Genomic DNA, 19,741 nt, shown 5'->3' on the forward strand with positions numbered 1-19,741 from the left:
GCGCACACGCGTTAAAATGCTACACGCTAATTTCCTGTCAATCCATTAGCACAAATTTAGCTTAATGACCTCGGCTGACATCACTGCCAATGGCTTCAAAAGGCGCTGTATAACGTTATTTTGAAGAGACCAGAAAGTTCGACAGACAAAATGCGTGAAACTGCATGGCTCACATAGTGCGTTGCTGTGTCACAGATAGACCGTGTCAAGAAGCACCTCACCCAGACTATCCCAAATAGTTTATTCTCTCTAATCAGTTGTACCATGCTTTTCTTTCCCCAAGAAAGGGTAGCCAACCGAAGTATCTTCTGCTTTAACCTCCATATCTTTGTTATTCGATTATTAAGTTTATCTTATTTGGCCTCTGTCTCCCGCAGTTGTTGTCTACAACCATGGTGACGGTAGTACTAAAGCTTTAGTCGGTTTTAACCTTGATAGAGCTATTAAGCCATACTTTCATGCATTCGCACCACTTTAAAACTCCTATAAAACTTATCCGCTATCTGAAGAGTTCACATCTATGAGAGACCAGTGGCATAAACAGCTCGTGGTAAATGATGGAGTAAGTGGGACACAGTCTCTCGTTGTAATTCGGACACCACTGGCTTGCTGTGCCCGGAGCTCCAGTGACGTGAGCACGCAAGAACATAGGTAGCCATTAACAACCAGTGACAATAATCAAGTGAATATGTATATATCTCTTTTTTTGAGCAGCAGCCATAACAGCCACACTGAGCCAAGAGTAGACTAGTTTGGGCCGCAGTGTCTAAAATATAATATCTATAAAAGCAAAAGTGTGAAGCTAAATGTCTTGTGACTACGATATACCGGCAGACTCAAGACAGTAGTACACCTATAATTAAGCATGTATCAGAACATATTCTTCAAAGAAACGAGAGAGTCGCCTCCAAGTAAAGTGCATAGTAACATAATTCGAGGGTATGAGTAGAATTGTAGAATTCTACGAAAATAGGTTTGGCAGGGTCAGTCGATTGGGAGCAAATAATAATAATAAAATAGAGTGTGCGAGTTAGTTGACGGTTCATCTTTTCAATTCATCATCGGTTAGCGTGATGGAACCCAATTTTGCACGGTGACACGAAAAGTAAAGACTTCGTGAACTGTCATCGAGCGAACACTTGGAGTGCGCTAAGTTGGGCCACAACGGAGCGAGCCCTTACCCGCGTCTGCAACTGTCATCATGTCCTTCTGTGCACGAGACTTAGAAGTCAATCACGATGTGTAAAGCTTTCTTCACAAGCTTTGATCTTATATCTGATGGCCCAGTGTAGAACTTCGAGACCTTGAAGCCTCGGTCTGTCCACTGATCGCCTCAATAGTGTTTGTTCCGTGGATAAGTGCTACGATGTCGGTGTACCCCAGGGAAAAAAAAAAAGAAGTGACCTCAAGTGCAATCTCAGGGACTTCTACATGACCAAAAAAAGGTGGGCATCTTCGGAAAGAACATATAAGCGGCAAATTAAGGATGACAGAGCTGCTGATTAGCATTCGCAAGAATCTTAACGAGAATCTGGAGTGTTCCGAGGTCAGAGCACGTGACGAAGTTTCGAGAGAACATTTGCAAAATACCTTTTGGTTGGACGTTGTTACTGCTTTAGACAGATTGCACGGTGCAGAACTTATGTTTGATATTTATATCTGAGTTTCACAAAACATGATTACAAGAACAGAATATGCAGAAGGTCCGGAGACCGTACAGGGACCTCTATACAAATTAACAGAAGCTGATTATCAACAAGAAAAAAACTCAGTTAAGACAAATTTAAGCAAGACGTACTAAGCCAATGTAACAGATGTATCAGTACGAATATATAAAAGAATTTCCTTAACTGACAAAACCAGAAATTTAAGCGAAACATAGAAACGCCTACTAACAGTGCCAATGTACAAGTGAAGTCACCGAAAAAACAATTGCGCAGCATTACCACATAGAGCTTACAAAATACTGATCCGATAAACTTAGCTATTCAAAAAGAAAAGTATTTACGGGCTTTTTAAACATAGAAAGGGACGTATATGCTTTGGTGGGATGGTACTTTAAGGCAACTTAGTTGAAACTTCATAGACAACCATGAAGACAAAAAAAAAAAACGAAGGAAAGTCATTCATTATTGGTAATAAAGGATGGTCAGCTTACCAGGTAGCGAAGACCAATAAAAGCAAACTACATTAAACAAGTTGTCATCCGACTTCACGCAATGCCTATGGCGCGAGAAGAACCTGTCAGCACCATGCACGCACACGCGCCAATGATACGATGTCACAGCTTAAAGTTCACTCGTTGAGCGACCATTCCTTCAGCATAGCGCGCGCCGAATGAACCGAACGGGCAGTCTTCCATTCCTTCCCACCGCATCCTCTCCTTTTTTCTCTTTTTTTCTTGTTGCTGGCGCAGAAACACAGTGGGGAAAGAAAACGAAGTATCGGCTGGGAGGCGCGCTCGTAATGAACAAACCTCGATGCATCGCATCCGATCTGCCGAGCCATTGTGAGCGGCATTCCACGAATATCAAAGAGCGTACCCCGCAGTTCGGGCGAGTGAACGCAGCAATAAGAGCCGAAGTAACGAAAGAAATAAATGAAAGAAATAAAGAAAGAAAGGAAAAGAGAACGTCGTGATCACATTGGACACGTGAACGCCACGCGTTTCGCGTGTGCATGCCTCGGCACCTGCGAACGGAAATCGCGCCCTCACCCTTGACTTCCGGGAAGTCACGTGACGGGACACGGTGCATTAACAGCGCCAATCACCGACATTACGGTCGACCTTTTTATAGCCAGTTTTTTGTAGTTTTTTTTTTCCCCTTTGCAGTTGCTGTGGCTCCACCTGGCGACAAGAACGTTGACAGGTGAGGGCGTAGTTACAGTTACTGTCGTGCGGAATGGATGCAGTACCAATGTCAACGGAGAGAAAGGACAGCGCAGGCTATGCACGAAACTTACGCGAACGTCATTTCACAGGCATCCCCGGATTTGGGGTCACGCAAGATGGAATGAATAATGCAAGCGCTCCCATAACTCGACCACGATGGTGATGCATAGTAAAGCGCCGTCTTTACGTGCGCACACGTGATCGCATTATGGGGTTGAGAGGTCGACGCAGTAATGTGTTCACATGTAGACTCCTATCGTATTCTACAGCTCGCGTCGGAGAGCCCTGATCGAACTGTGAAATTCCCGAAAGATTAAATCTGTATTGCAAGAACAAGGAAATGTACAGTGGCAACAATCTGCCTTCACATAGGCGCCATTGGAGCCCTCTTAACTAAAGCTGTTCATCTTACACAACATTTGTAGTGCTTTCAAAGTGCTGTTAAACGACCAACTGACTGCGAAACTATTCCATAACGCCCTCTATGAAGCTTTCCGAAATGATGACGAGCTAGACTCGTTAGATTTCGTATCGGCATCACAACTTAGAGGAAAATAAACAAGACTCCTTCATGACCTTGCAAAAGCAATACTTGCGAAGATAGATTGCTTGTCAAGCACTGGTGGTTTAATCATGCCGCAGAAATATGTTCAGACATACGTGATTGCGCCAATCGGAAAGCGATACATGTGAATGCTCGGTGCTATAACTTGCCATTGTTTAGAAGCAAACGCATGCAAGATACTGTACATTCACTGGGCGCACTACGAAAGCGAGTCAAGAGGAAAGCGTAGCACAGCTACGCGAATTGAAAATTTAGCGCCGTTTCTCTGAATCTGCAGCATATACTGGGCAAAGGTACAAATTGGTATAGTGGTGGTTGGCTGCAGCGCTATACATATTTTTGAGCCTAACTGTCAATTGTTCCGCCAGAAGAATGCCCAATGTGTTCACAGGGGCGGTTTGCCAGGTATCTACTGAACTAAATGAGTCAGTTAAAGGTCACCAAGTGGGCCAGTAAGACAGCAAGCGAGCAGGAGGAAAGCCTCACACAAGACGCACCGAGTGAGTGAAAAAAAAAAACGATTGCACGAAAACCAATCTTATGCCAATATGTGCGTAGGAATAGCCCAGGACCCGTACAATTTAGCACCGCACTATGTACTGCCCGCCAGGACCATCTTCAGACTGATGGGCGTGTGCTCAACTATTTCAACGTAGCAGCACAGCTGCAACTAACGGGAGAAACGTAAATCCTCGACACAAACAGCCACGCAGGAAAAAAAGAAAAAGAAAAGTGGGTCCGCAAATTAGCGCGCGCTCGTACCTGTAGAAATTCGCTGTCGGACCCCTGGCGATATTGGGCGCATTTCCTTTCGTGCAGCTTCGCCTTCAACGCGTTCAATGTTGCGCGCACTTGAACCCCGCGTTCGAGCGTCTTGCGCAAGACTGGAGCCGAACGAAGCGCAGTGGTGGGTATATGTATTACCCGTGCCGCATTTCAAAACGCACGCAGTGCCCGTGGCTGCGAGCCCTGTTATCTGCACAAACATTAAAAAAAAGAAGTTCGGCGATGGCAGCACGCTGCACAAACAAGCGGGTGCAGCCCCCGATGAGACAGCTGCGCGCACAGCCAAGCCACGTGCGCGCGCAGCTACACAGTGGGGCGCCTGGCCGAACGTCAAGGCCTACAAGGTCGCCCGGGCGCACACGCAGGCATTGCACGGCTGACGGGCGGGCGCGCGATAGCACACTCTGGATCTTTCCATTTGCAACCAAGACGAAATACGATTGCACGAAAAGCAATCTTATGCCAATGTGTGCGTAGGAATAGCCCAGGACCCGTACAATTTAGCACCGGACGACGTACTGCCCGCCCGGACCATCTTAAGACTGATGGGCGTATGCTCAACTATTTCAACGTACCAGCGCAGCTGCAACTAACTTTCTGAGCAACTGCCAATGTTGCTCAGAAAGCGCAACATTGACATGGGTGACGGAATGACTGGGGAAAGGAGAACATGTTCGCGCGGTGAAGACCAATGGAAACGGCGGTTAAAAAAAAAGATACGAAGAATTGGTAGGAGTCGGTCTTAGCACTGAAGGACAAAGTCGGTGAAAGCTTATCTACGTTTCTTAGGTTTTTGAAACTTTTTGTAATTATTACTAACGAAAAAATAAACTCGTAAAATTGAATGGCGGAAAAGTAACTATCTATAGCATTGTTTAATGGTGCAATGGCTACAGCGGCCATTAAGAGTCTAGGTTATGAGATATAAATGTTCAGAGCTCCTACGGAGTTCTCAATAACAGTCTCAATCGTTCACAGTTAAAAAACAAATGAACTCCGCCGTATAGTACTGATTAGGCTGTGATTAGCAATGCTGGAATGATGCACAAGAGGTTAGAAAAGGTTGTTGTAGAGTGGGCATCTGAAAAAAAAAGAAAAATGAAGGAAGCGAAAACTAGCTCTACGGCAGACGTCGTGTAGCTGTAGGAAGAGCGGCCTTGCATTTTGCGGCTTCAAATTGTATCGCTGTGCAACTTTACGTTTGCGAACTATATTCATTACCGGAGATCTTTTCCTGGTCATACGCCCCGCATGCTATTCTTGATGCATGATATGACAATGATACTGGCCATGTACCCCTGTGTACACGTTCTCCTACAGTGGACACAGTATAGCCACAACAAGCATAAGCAAACACGGTAAGACACGGTATATATATATATATATATATATATATATATATATATATATATATATATATATATATATATATATATATATATATATATATATGTCGAAGTGTCTGGTTCGGGCCAGTGTCCCGGAAGAGGGGACTAATAGTACTCTCGTTGTGCTCTGTATCACACTGCTCCGAGAATATGGCGCAGCTCGAAGTTTCCAAGCAAATTTAAGAGCAGATCTGAGGGATGGGCTGTTGCGGCCGCAGAGCGCATGCAGACGCACAAAACATGATACAAATCGTCGCACGCATTACACAGGTGCGATCGCATAAACTGCAGTTGATGCGAGATAAGGGTTGGATTCGTGTATAGGCGACGTTTGACCGAATACGTTGCAGACATGTATACGGTCACGCCTTCTTAGGCCACTCGACGGCTTTCAGACGAGTGGGAAAACAGTTCCACTCGTCTGAGGAACTTCATCACCGTCTTCATTGTCGGTCTACTGCGCGCGTTTTTTTCTGCTTTGTTCCCTCTGAGCATAGAAGTAAGACGCATCGCCATGTGGACGGGGCAACATCTATTCTATATTTTATCGAAAGAGTGCAGACGCACTGTTCATTTTACTAACTTGCTACTAGGAGTGTGCTACCACGAATAAGAAGTTGAAAGTAGGTTTATTTGCGACAAAGATTACGCGCGGTTAAATGCTACGCTATCCACAGCTGCAAAGCTTAGTAGGTGCCAAATTACCCACAGCGTCGCGGCTTCAACGCTATGGAAGCAGCTGATGCCTCATGCCTGTTTAACTACAGGTAATAAGAGAAGCCGACAACTTATGTGACAAGCTTCTATTGATCTTTCTTGCAGGTTTCTTTTTCTCTGTGACTGCCTTTTATTGATGAACTCGAGGATTTGCCTTTCTCCGGAATCCCATTTTCCCCAGATTTTCGTCATTCACACAAAACCAACGATAAAGATGAGAGGGAGAATGGAGGAAGGAAAGGCTGGGCCGTTTACTGGAATGTCCAGTTTGCTACCCCGCAAAATTAGAAATAAATTGGTCAAAGGCATAAGGCGAAGAGAATCATAATAGGCGAAAACATAGACAGTAAACGAATGAAGTTGGAAGACAGAGAGGCGAGGAAAGATGTTTATTAAAAATCATAGGAGATAACGAATTTATCTTGTATAGGAGAGACGACTGCGCATACTTGGCGGAGACTGCGAATGGAATGTACATTTCTCTTTCTGACAACGAATCAACTCACACTGTTATACTCGAGCGATTCTAAGTGTCAAAATACGTTAATGAACGGCCTTGCGCACACACAGAAACTCAGAATACGTAAGTATATACCTTGAGTTGTCGCGCGCCGCTATGGCGCAGAGCCGCGGATTCGCGAAACACGCCTGGCATCGAAACGCTACCTCGCCGAGTTCGGCCTCCCAGTTAAACAGCGACGAGCTGCGTGTGCTCGTTTTTGCCTGGTGCGGACGTCGATATTCTGCAGATGTTCCGTAGCATGAAACAAGCTATAGCAAGGAAACAAAGAAGGTGGCGGGGATAGGGGGAGGGCATTGAGTTACCACTGCATTCGTTTTCAACTGCTCTCTGCTGACAATACATTTCTCGGAGGTTTAATATTAGAAAACAAAAAGGCATGGTTGAAAGGAAACAAACGAGTGTTGAACGGGAAAAATGGAACGAAAGGCGCCAAGAAGTAATAAACGACGCCTTGAGAACGAATGAACGTCACGTGATGCACACGCGTTGTATATTATGCTTACGTAAATAGGTCTTTTGAACGTCACTGGACTGGTCGTCCTGCGCTTTCCCTAGAGTGCCCCGTAACTCCAGGCGCTCAAATATCAATCTAGACAAAATCATGATGATGTCTGCTGGCATACCCGTTGAAATGGGGTGGCGATAAATAGCAGCCAGCGACAGTTAATCATGTTTTACTTTATCATTCGCAGTCTAGTATTTTGCCTAGCTTTAGCCTGCAAGAGAGAGAAAAAAGAAAGGATGCTTAAGAGGGCAGGGAGGTTAACCAGAGCTAATTTCGGTTGGATACCATGCACAGGGAGAAGGGTTAATGGAGATAAAAGAGAAAGAGAGTGGAATGGGGAGATAGAGAGAAAGAGACAAGCACGAACAAACTGTGTACACTACAGAGCGGTAGGGGGTGGCGTTATTAAAGTCTATCGTGAAGCCCCGTAGACCGCAAGAACCTTAATAACGCGAGTATGGCCTTCAGTACGGTTACCTCTGGCGGCGACGACCCCGGTTTCCATCCCTTCAGTACTTTTTTTTTTTGCGAATACTGTAAACGTCTGACCACATTACCGTCTGTGGATTACATAAGTTAGTCACTTAGCCATCGCGGAAGGGGAGACTGCCTCTCGAATGAAAGGAAGCAAGAAAGGAACAAGAAATAGCGTAACTCGTAAGACGAACCTTAACCACGTCGTCTACACGGGAGCTCTGCACCGCGGGCGTATTACCCGCGTCAAACAGTACACTCGCAGGTGTGGAGCTCGCTCGTTAACGTTGCCGTTCAACTTCAGCCCCGGAGTTTTCGGTGACAAGCTTTATGCGGGCAGGAAACGAGAAAGACCGAGGAACGAGTTCAGGACGGGGCTGGCTGGACGGCCCACGTACTTTTTTTTACTATCCCGTGCGACAGCCCCGTAATCGCAACTTTATCTTATCTTTATACCCGAACACCTTTGTCCCGCCAGCATGGCTGGTCCCGTCACAGGAAACTGGCGAAGGCTGGGCGGGCGCAGGGATTGAAGGCGGACTAGAATTTTCTGCGCGATTGTCCCGTAACGTGCTTTTTGTAAAAATGGCGCACCTGCTTCGCAAGGGCACGGATTCGCGAGCGCGTGGCCGGAGGTATGCGAAGGTACGCGATGTGCCCACCGTCAGCGCATTACGCGTTGCAGGCCACGCAACGCAGGACGTCTCGCACCTGTGCTACAGGAACACGGACGCTGCACCAGCGGTGCTGCCAGTGTCCTTGGACCCTGGTAGCTACTGCACCGAAACCATTAGAACGATCACTTGGCCTTTGGTCAAATGATGGCTTGCGAAGAAGAACACATATTGACCTTAAGTTCCATCCATCACGCAATGAAAATTTGGCAGCTGCGCGTGAAAGCGAAGCATTAAAAGCGACAGCAAGGCTCAGCGTAGCGCTTAGGGCGCCTCAGAACGTTACGCCAGCGTGGCGAGGGTTGCCGTCAGGGGCGGGCATTGCAGGTGCCGCTCCTTGACGGCGGCACGAGATATATCGAAGGAAAACCATTGGCGGTAGTCAACGCCCAAAGAAAAAAATGGCTGTGGCTTAGGTAAGGTTAAGCCCAGGATGCGAAGCATACTAGCCTTTATTTTAGTTGTTGAACCACTGTTTAGCCTGGTGAACTGCTGTTGCTTGGCTATATTTGGTTCGGCTAGACGAAGAAACAACTCATGCATTACTGCTTCGCCTTCAAGAGTGGAACGCGACAGCGTTCCCGTCGACCCGCCAAGGGGTGTAAGACAATGGGCTACAGGGCAGCGACTACGCGCCCCGCATTGGACGCGGTGAGCGTCGAGCAAAGCAGCGTTCGGCGCGGCAACGAAATGTGCGCCTGAGCAAGAGACGCACGCCTTAGAAACAGCTCGTTTCTAAGGCAACACCGCATTCACTAGAGGCGCTTTTGTACCGCTTTGAAGCATCGTACTCGTGGCTCAGTGGTAGCGTCTCCGTCCCACACTCCGGAGACCCTGGTTCGATTCCCACCCAGCCCGTCTTGCAAAAGTTGAGCCAAAGCCACTTCTCCTCTGTCGTGACGTCACGGTGTCACGTGGTTTCAAGGCGACACCGCCGCGCCTGAGGAACTGGGTTGAGCTCTCGTAATATGCTTCGCATAAAAAAAAAAGTAGATAGACTTAGATCGACGTTTAATATCCGTTTCCGCTCAGACCAGCGCATATGCAGCCTTCTTGTGCAACGGGACGTAGTATGCGCGCAGCTTCTCGGCTTCGCGCGCAAACAGCGAAGTCGACCGAGCTGAGCGTGACGGTGCGACCACTTGGCTTTGTCACTTTTTGCAGCTAAACGCGCCGCGCGTCTATGGAGGCCTATAAACCGCCACACCAAACCACTGAATATATTTACGAACTAAGTGCAGTGCGACTTGCCTTTGCCTTCTATATCCACATGTTCCTGTGTATATATGACAGACTGCTGTGAATTTATGACCCCATGAGGTTGTTTTTTTTTCTTTTCTTAATACATGTATTTTTTTATATTGTGTCTGGTATACAAAAACAAGTAGCCGTCACCATTGTGGGGATCTCTCTGTCTTATTTTCATACCAATAAAAAAGAAAAGAAAAACGCGAGATAGAGAAAATGGTATGCACGCAGAGAGTACACATACAGACGGGAGAGCACGCTGCATGTACGATAGCGACCGGCGGGACAAACAGTACGGTCTTCAGTCACTGACCACCAGACGACGGTGTTTTGACGACTGCGTTAAAACGATGACGTAAAAAGCAAGCGACGATTTCAAAACGCGGACACGAGGTACAGAGCGCTCGAAAGGAGCAGCGCGACGCATCCCGCTTCACGGGTGACGCGGGAAGAACAACGTCGCTTAAAAAAAGCGACGCTGCACTGCACGCAATTTCGACTCCGCATACGCCGAGGTTAGGAGCACTTCGGCTAAGTGCATTTTGCTACTTGTATGCGCGCGAGGCCAAGACAAGGTGGCATTGAAGCGCGAGAGCAGAAGAAAAAGAAAAAGAAGGGGGCAGCAGTACACCAGCCTTGATGAATGTCGTGGATCGGAAACGGCGAAATTCATACGCGCCGCGCGTGTATGAATTTCGTGTACGGACGTTCAGTCATAGCCGCATGCATGGAACGTGTCAATTGGGTCACGTTATTTGCAGCGAACTTATGGAACTTCGAGATCAGTGGACCGCGCGCGGATTCCACAGCGAGTGATTCACAGAGAGGCGCTTGTTTTTGGCGCTGACGGTGATGGAGAACTGTCGCGAAGGGCTCGGGGCATGCGAGCGAAAATGACAAGCGACGGACATGCTCATTAGAGCGTGTTTTAGAGCGCGGTATTTTTTAGATAGGCTTGTTTTCGGCCAGATTGGTTTCAACGTGATGGTAACTGAGGCAATCGTCAACGCTTGTGACACGGGTTCTCATTCTCCGGCAGCGCATCGTGCCGCAGGCCACAGCTAACGCTCGTGGAATCGAACCAGCTCCTCGTTTCTCATGCGATGAGTAGTAAACGCTTTGTGCATTTAACAAGCAGCACTGCGACCATCTCATTTGCTGTATAGATGAACATAGGTCTCACAACGATCAACAGGGAGAGGTATGAAGAAGTGTCATGCGATAGCGTCGTCGTGCGTGCAATAACTCTTGCGCTCTTTCTCCTGCAGGCATGCATGGGTGCGATGACAAAACTATGTATGACATGCGGCATTGTTGCTCGCATTATTGCTTTGAGTGTCTCCCTAACGTCCCCGGCGTGTCTACTGCAACATGATACTGTCGTTGTGTGTGCAATAACTTCTTCGCTTACTTCTCCCATAAAACGACACGCAGAAGTACACGAAACGACATAACCGTACAGCCCGTTCAAGAGCCAAGGAGCATTCGGCGCCGTATTTGCGCGCCAACGTATGTAAAAAAAAAGGTGTAGGGTTAACGTAGCGTAACGTAGAATAACGTAACTGACAGCGAGAAATCACGATTACAGTAACGTGTCAGTACATAGATGAAAGTATTGGTTCGAAAACATTGACAGGGTTTCACTGCCGTGGAATTTCAGGCGGGTGACTTTTACGAGCAGCGACGCCGCGCTTAGAACAAAGCACACAAAGGTGGTGGTTTGGGCGAGTTGCTAATACTTGGTTGTGGCAGGAAAATACGTAAATGCCACGGACGGGGGGCGACGCCACGCATTTTTCTGGAGGCAGCGCCTTGTAACATGAGATGTTAGAAACGCTTGGCCGAAGCTATATGACTATTAAAGTTCACACTGCGTTGCATTAAAAAAATGAACAGCAACTGAATCAGTCATCTTTTGTAAGCGTTTGCTGCGCAAGAAGGGTCGACTTCAGCAGTATCGAACGCTCCATAACAAAAAATTTTTGAATGTTAAAAAATGCCCAGTCGTAAAATGGTTGACGGACTTACCATCTCACATCGTGGCTGCTATATTTTTGACCAGTTTTAAGTGATTGCTGAACCCACGTGTCTCATAATCCACATTTAAAAAAAAAAACTTGAATCCTATACTAATTTCCCGCATTTTGCTGTTCCTGTGTGCTCCCGGCGCGTTTTACAATCCGAAACTAATTTGTTCCCGTTCATTAGAGTAGCGTCGTATAATTCCGCCTACAACGACTTTGTTCAGCTGATTTTGTAACTGTCTTCAGCAGTTACCATAACAAGAGGCCTCATTACATTCAATTACTCCGGGATTGCTTTCTGCAGGTTTTTCCAAACACGCGAAGTACCACAGTAGATACCGATAAATCGAAACTGAAGACGAACTGAGCCAGAATGCCAGGAAATCAGCAGCATCCCCGATAAGATCCATTTATATCTCTTCTTCACCGAACAAACGGAAAGCCCGCGTTCGGGACAGAAAACCAGCTGAGCGCTTCCCAGTGACGTGCGTTTCAGGCCTAACCTGAACATTTCGCCAAGACTAAAAGCACCACGAGCTGAATGCCCCGCCAGGGCTGGCGGGACATTCCTAAAGGGACACTGCAAAGAAAATTAGGCTGAGCTCTATTACTACGTGAATTTCCTACCATACAAAAAAACTTCTACAGTGAGACCTGGAAGCGTGGAAAGGCCAGAGAAGGCGTAATAGCTAAAACAGGCAGCGTGAAGTCATACGGACGTCACGGCGATGGTGCTGCTGCGCGAAATTCAAGAAATGAAAGTTCAGCCTCCCGTTCATTTTTATTTTTTTGAAGTAATCAACATCTTTCCACGAAATCAATAAATATTGTGTTCTGGAAGAGCACCATCAATCCAGACTGATTCAGTGCTTTCTGTTTAGCGTCCCTTTTCAGGAGCCACTGCCTCTCCGCTATCTCCACTGGATAAACAGGCGGACTCGGCTGTCAAGAGGTGCCTTTCTTTGGATGCCAAACACGAGCAGCCTGTGACGAAGCCGCAAAAAGTGGTGTAAAACCATGCGACGCCTGTGTTTATATATATAAAAAAAAAACGTTGCCTGTAGCGGGAAGAGGAAGGGAATCAGAAGGTCTCGGTTTTAGTTCAGTTACAATCACGTAAAGAAAACAGGCAATGGAGCCGGATAAAGAATGAGGGGAAATTATTGTTAATGGTTATTCGACAAGTAACAATAAGGAAAAGGGGAAATCAAAGTGGAGGATGGAGAGGACAATAGCGGATGACGGATGCAGACGGCGCGTCGCGTTCTGTCGAAGTATTTTAGGGGTGACATATAGTCGGGTACTCTTCCGTATCTTACGCTTCGCGGTGTTCATGTCCTCCGCGCAGTGTACAGAAGTTTCCCCGCAACCGGAGTGCGTGAACCTAAGTCCCCCCTTCGCAAGAAGCCCAGGCGTCGAAGCCGGAAATCACGCTCGTGACTCATCGGCCTCCGGTTGGCCAAGTTGAGAGCCTCGATCGTATTGTTTGCGTTCTCGGCTAAGCCTCTCCGTCAAATAGCTGGCGACGACGCATGCGCTACTGCACTGGACAAACACAATCGACTGACGTGTCAATGCAAGCAGGCAGGTTTCAGTTTTCACGGTCGTCGCGCGCAGCAATTGTGAGACCGTCATATTCCACATGCGCGGAAGTCGTCGAGATGCACGAGCCTCCGAGAAAAAGTCGCAGCGACAAAAAGAAGAAAGAAAAGAACGAGCGCAAACGTTCACGCGCATGGCTAGATACTATGCAAACGATAAAGTACGACGCATCGAATTTAGTACTTAAACATTCCATTCGTATCACGTGAGCCGCGCATCATTTTAAATGATATAAGGCCTCCTGCCAGCTCGCGTTTTGGAATGAACGTGCCCCAACCCGTCCATATTGTCCGAAGGTCAGCTAGAGAATAACCCCCGTATTCAGAAATGTTTCTGAACTTGAAGCCCGTGCTTGACTTGGAGTTAACACCCGGCGTGTACATGCCCAAGATCCTCTTTGCCCTTCCTCGGGCGCGTTCACCTCGGACGTTATCTTGACGATTCAAGCACGGGTTTCAAGTTCAGAAACATTTCTGCATACGGGGTTAATCTCATCGTTTCTGACGTTCACATATCTGAGGATACGTGTTGGTTGAGTAGAGATCCGTCTGAAGACACTTTCGCGTAGGCAGTTTCACCTGCGTGCAAGCATTCGTTGACGCCTAGAACAGCTTCTCCGATAACGTGGGTTAAAGCTAGCAGAGAAATAAATAAATAAAGAGAGAGAGAGAGAGAGAAAGAGAGAAATGAAGAAAGAAAGGAAGAAATCTTTTTGAAACGACCGTGTCGACATATTTAGTACACTGCGAGAACACGAAAGAACCAATGGTGTTTTATTTCTGTTGAAACGTTTCACCAAGCAACCTTGGTCTCAGAGTTACTCGACAACAGTCTTATTCACCGACTGCCTTTACCGTGTTCGATGGCAGCGCCAGAAGAGGGAAAGATGCGATGAAGATTGAGTAATCGACATTGTAAGGATGCGGCAAGAAACACACACATGCACCATAAAAAAAAAGTCAGAACTGACACGTGCCTGCCCGTGGCTTTTTTTTTTTTTGCGATGTGCGTCTGTGTTGGCGTATCACAATGCCAAGTATGCAGGAAAGATGTAATCAGCCAGTCCTTTGAAGTCGGAAGAAGTTGTGTTCAAGGGTCCGTACAGACAAGTGCACGTACTTGCTTCCTCTACCTATCAAGTTTGTAAAGGCATCTTTGCAGTACTTGCACGATGGAGTGCTACACGCTCTCCTGCCTTTTCTTTTTGCCTGCTTTCTGACAAATGATCCGAACCAAAGGAAAGGCCGACTCTGCTTGTCGGGTGAAACCACGTCGCGAGTCTTGGCTCCAGCACATTTTTGTAACTGGCATTCCTGAAGAACAGGGCTGTGTCGCCGTCTTCTAGCTAGTTTTCAAACATTTGACCACGTGGTTTGAACGCAGTAAGTCAGCGCTTGGCTCTTCCGACACTACTCATGAATTACACGACCAACTATTCTGCCAGCATGTAGACGAGCTCGAAATGGCCTCTCTTTGAAAGTGGCTTGTAAAAACTACGACGGCTCTACATGAGCGACTGCTCTTCCAACCAGGCAATTCCACCATGTCCATAAAGAATGTGCAAGGTCTCTTCGGCACGATCAACTGTTTCACTACAATCAGTATTTACCCGTACTAGATCAATGTGTGGTGCCGAGGCGAGTCGTATATGGGTTTTACAAAAAAAAAAAAGAATGGCCAGGCTTAGCTTGGTTAAGCCAAGAATGCGTTGCGTATTGCGCGAGTTGGGGCCCAGCTTTTCCTCCGGCTGTCATGACGTCACGTCACGTGGTCGATGGTGGCTGCCCGGCCGCGCCCACGGGCTGAACTGAGTGATTGCAATATGCAACGCATAAAAACAGAAGCAACTTAATAACAAACATAGCAAACTTAAAAGAGTATAGACCCACATATGAGACGCGCAGCAATGAACAATGGCTCATACCCTCAATGGTGGCTGCCCGGCCGCGCCCAAGGGCTGAACTGAGTGATTGCAATATGCAACGCATAAAAAAAAAATCACCATTTTCCCACTAATACACTATTATATGGCATGTTCTGGCGAATTGCCCTGTTCTCTGCACTTCCTGTATAAACCACAATTCCGCAATTGCTCTATAGTTTAACTGCTTGAGCGTTCGATGACGGCTCGTCATCAGATTATGTCCACTACAGGAAGGAGGCCTCTCCCGTGGATCTCCAATTACCGCTGCTTTGCGCCAGGCGATTCCACCTGCTGCAATCAACACAGTTGTCTGCTGTCCTCGACTGCGCTTTCCCTACCTTGGGACCCATTAGGTAACTAATAGACCAAAGGTTATCGATCCTAAACATTGTGTGATCTGCTCAGCACATTTTTACCGGGAACATATCGGCAGCAAGCATACCGGTATGTTCCGGTATGCTTGCTGCCGCTCTGTTATAAGTATTACTTAAAACAAAAAAAAACTGATTTTGCTTGTTTCATCAGCTTCACCGCTCTACAGGGGGCACATTTTGCAGTAATAGCACCACCTGCTTTCTTCTTTTTCTTCGCGCTTAAGTAAATCAATGAGCCGGATATAGAATCAAGATGCTTCAAAGAGTTCTACAAAAGACAGATAAAATGATGCAACAGAAATGACCGGGGCTAATACACGTCTCTGAACAATCCAAGCGATTTCAACCGTCGTTATCACTCATCCTTCGTTAGAGAGTACGCGACTACCGGTCGTCGTACAACTACGGCGACATGACGAAACCTGCCCCGTCTATAAGCATACTGTCTGCTCACTAGCTCACTAGCGGCTCGGGGTTATTCGTTCGTCGAACTCTGACCGCAGCGGAGGTCGCGGAAGAGCATATACCTCTGCAGGCGCGATATGACGCCGCGCAAAGTGCGACTGGCTGCGACGCGTCCGTCACGCGGCGATGAACTTCCGCGTGGCCGTCCAGGCTGACAGAAACACTCGCGTGGCTGGAGCGTCACTAGGAACGAGGAAATGGAATTTCAAGAGTTCGCATCAACACACTAGCAGACGAGTTGACAAAGCAGGCAGCGAGGTCCAATGAGACGAAGCGTTGGGGTGTTTCATTTGTGCCGTCATGTCACATAAAAAATGTCAACATTTTTTTTTTAGCCTACGCCAGAACATCCATGTCAAGACACTAAAGCCAGCCAAAGTAACTACGTTCTTATTTATTTTTTCTACTTTGACTTTTATTCGCGAGGACAAATTGAGCCTCTTCAATTTTTTTTTTGTTCTCGCTACCCTACCCGCGGGCTGCCAGAGCCAGCCAGAGCGCATACGTTTGTCTCGTATGGCCCCGACCACCGTGCGGTGCACTTCGGTGCGCGTTCGGTTTGCTCTGGTCGAGTGGATTTTCACCGGACAGGGTTTTGGACGCTTTCTGGCTAGCAGACGAGAAAAAAAAACAATGGTCGCTCGCCGCCATCACTGTGGGGACTCGAAGGATTGCACCGCATTCCTTGAGCGGAACCTTTCCGGAAAGTCTCAGCCGCTGTAGGATACTGAGCAGTATGCGTATGGTTCTCAGTGAACCAAGCGTGTCATGTTTTCTTCGGTATTCCTTCCGTAGCCCCATTAGGTGCCCGAAGTAGGCATTAGATTCTGGCCAACATACTTTCCTATGCGTTTTCTTTTTTCATTTCGGTGCCTCCGCCTCAGAGAAAAAAAAATACATTGTTGCGGCGCAGCGAATTGTCCCATGGTGAAAGTTCGATTTTGATACTTCTTTTGCGGAAAGTAATGGGCAACGGGACGCTTCAGTTGCCGGATACGTTTATTATATTATTGCGAAAGCAATTATATGGACACTCCAGGCGCATTCCTGCCATCGCCCTCATGTTTCGTATAAAGTCCAAGGGTGATAACATCGTGACCACGCGCTGCATGCTGTATGTGCGAGTGAAAGCGTAGGAGGGGAGGTGGAATGGGTGAGCCGACGATGGTGGCTCAGTCTTGTGTGCGCAAAGGAGAAAAGCGGGGAGCAAGCTCGCCGCCTTCCGTCGCGCGCAATACATCGGGGGGAGTGGATGGAATGGGGGCGGAATCTAGGATTCTGTGAATCTATGACTGTGCAACATGTTTATTTGCCTTGTTTGACGCATTATATACAGTTACGTCTTCTTACATACATAGACTCATTGGAGACTTATACGTATACTATATACTTAAAGATCTTGTTGCGAGGTTTTGTGTATACATGCAGTGAACTTTGTTTCCAGTGACACGTTTTTGTCCTTTATCAAGCCGTATTTTCGCATTTGCATATCCCATTGTATCTTTGCATTTCTAATGTACGAGGACGAGTCAAATGAAAGTGAGCCTACCCTAACCGCGCAATAATGGTTCGGTTCAATATCTGCGAGGCATGCGCGCAGGAGAACGGCATGTCTCATTTACAAAAGTGACACGCAGGTGTGAAGATAAATGTTCTTTAATGCTCTCATACACTGGGTTGAATATGGTTGCGTCACATAATGGACACTTCAAAAGTTGAACAACTCGGTGTCGCGAAGTTTTTGACGGCTGAAGGTGTTTCCAAAACAAAAATTAATCACCATATGACTGCCGTGTACGTTGAACACTGCATTTCATTGACCACTGTGAAGCGTTGGAGCAAACGGTTCAAAGGACGTTGCAAAGACATTCCAAGACCGGGCCAAAACCATCGTGCAATCACCCCCACACAATTTCAAAGGTTCATGAGCTGCTGAAACAAGAACCTGCTGAAACAAGAACGGAGGATAAGCATCGATGAACTGGCAGAACGTCTGAACATCAGTCACGGCTCGGTTCACTCCATAATTCATGAGTTTCTCGGTTATCGGCTCTTTGGTGCGCAATGGATCCCCAAGATTTTATCCATCGCGAGAAGACGGAGAAGTCTCGCGCTGCCTTGGCTCATCTGATCGGGTATCACAATGAGCATGACGACTTCTTGTTTGCAACTGTGATCGGGGACTAACCTTGGTGCCACTACTACGAGCCTGAAACACGACGGCAAAGCTTACAGTGGGAACATTCGAATTTACCACGCCCAAAGAACGTTAAGGCCATCATTTCCGCTGGAGAGGTGTTGTTGACTTTTTTTTTCGATCGACAGGGTCCATTACTGATATAATTTGCTAAATCTTGAGAGGCCATCAATTGTTTTCGATATTGTGAAACGCCAGAACGGCAGCGTGTCGCAATCAAGAACGAACTTCGTGGAAAATTGACGGATAGGGTCATCTTGTTCCACGACAATGCCTGTCCCCACGTCGCTTATGTGGTTAATATAAAACTGGCAAAGTTCAAGTGGGAAACGCTGCAACATCCGCCATACAGCTCAGACCTGTCACCCTGCGACTTCTACATTTTGGGGCAACCGAAAAAACAGCTCAAGGGAACCAGATACAGACTTTTTGATGCAGCAACCCAAGGAGTTTTATAAGACGGGAATCACGCAACTCGTTAGTCAATAGGACAAATGTCTAAATTCTCATGAAGACTACTTTTAAATAAAGTACCCCGCTGTTGGCTCATTCATTTGACTTGCCCTCATATATCTTGCAGAACTCCTGCTTTTTATACGTGCTCTCTGTCGCGACTATAACTTCGGTGCAATTACTCACGATACACGACAAGGGACAGCTACTCCTGCGTAATACATTGGAACAAACGACAGCGTCATTGAGATTTTTCACTGGCCATTGCATATATACAAGAATGTAAGCACGGTTCTTGAATGACAAAGTTTCATTAACATATTTGTCCTCAACTTATTCAGTTCATTGCTTTTTAATTTTTCATATCAGCGGCATGCACTGCTTTCCTGGTTTCGAATTGATAAAGTTCTAAAGTTCGTGTGATATTTTCTTTACTTAATAAAAAGACAAAAAACATGGAAGCATTGACGTCAGTTATGTTGGGCACAAATTTTGGCACATACGAGTATAACATTTTATGAAAAAATACATATTTTACTTGTATTTACAGTGCGTAGCTTTCAAGAATTGGTTTGCAGCATCTTTGGCAATGACAATGCAGTTATTATTCATGTATTTGATCCCTCGATAAATTGTTTAAGAGGAAGCTTTAGCTCGGGCCCAATCCGACGCGGCCTATTCAAATACTTGTAAAACGCAGAAACGCTTTTCTGAGATAATCCTGCTAATCGCTTTTATTGAAATTGGTTGCATTTGAGAGAGAAAGTTAAATCCTAGTGTCTGTTGGAAACAGAACTTCGATTTAGGGCCTGAATTTTGTTTAAAATATTTTGGAAAATTCAGAAGTTTGAAAAAATAGAAGCACGACGTTTACAAACTAATAGCTATGCATGAAGAACAGATATTGTGGTTCTGTAAACGGCATTTAT

At 46.6% G+C, this 19,741-nt stretch overlaps 1 protein-coding gene across 2 annotated transcripts in view; it reads right to left on the reverse strand.

Annotated features, from left to right (window-relative positions):
* The window catches only part of LOC135918755 (uncharacterized), a 59,873-nt gene that overhangs the window by 10,505 nt on the left and 29,627 nt on the right, over positions 1 to 19,741 (reverse strand). Inside the window, exon 1 of one of the 2 annotated variants that reach the window (XM_065452430.2) lies at positions 4,221 to 4,430. The exons of the other annotated variant lie outside the window; for it this stretch is intronic. Within the exon in view, the coding sequence (XP_065308502.1) occupies positions 4,221 to 4,263 (43 nt within the window). The 5' untranslated portion in view covers positions 4,264 to 4,430. Of the gene's footprint in view, positions 1 to 4,220; positions 4,431 to 19,741 lie in introns of those variants that run through there. 2 annotated transcript variants of the gene reach the window in all.

Source organism: Dermacentor albipictus, chromosome 1 (genome assembly GCF_038994185.2).
Source record: "Dermacentor albipictus isolate Rhodes 1998 colony chromosome 1, USDA_Dalb.pri_finalv2, whole genome shotgun sequence".
Lineage (NCBI taxonomy): Eukaryota > Metazoa > Arthropoda > Arachnida > Ixodida > Ixodidae > Dermacentor > Dermacentor albipictus.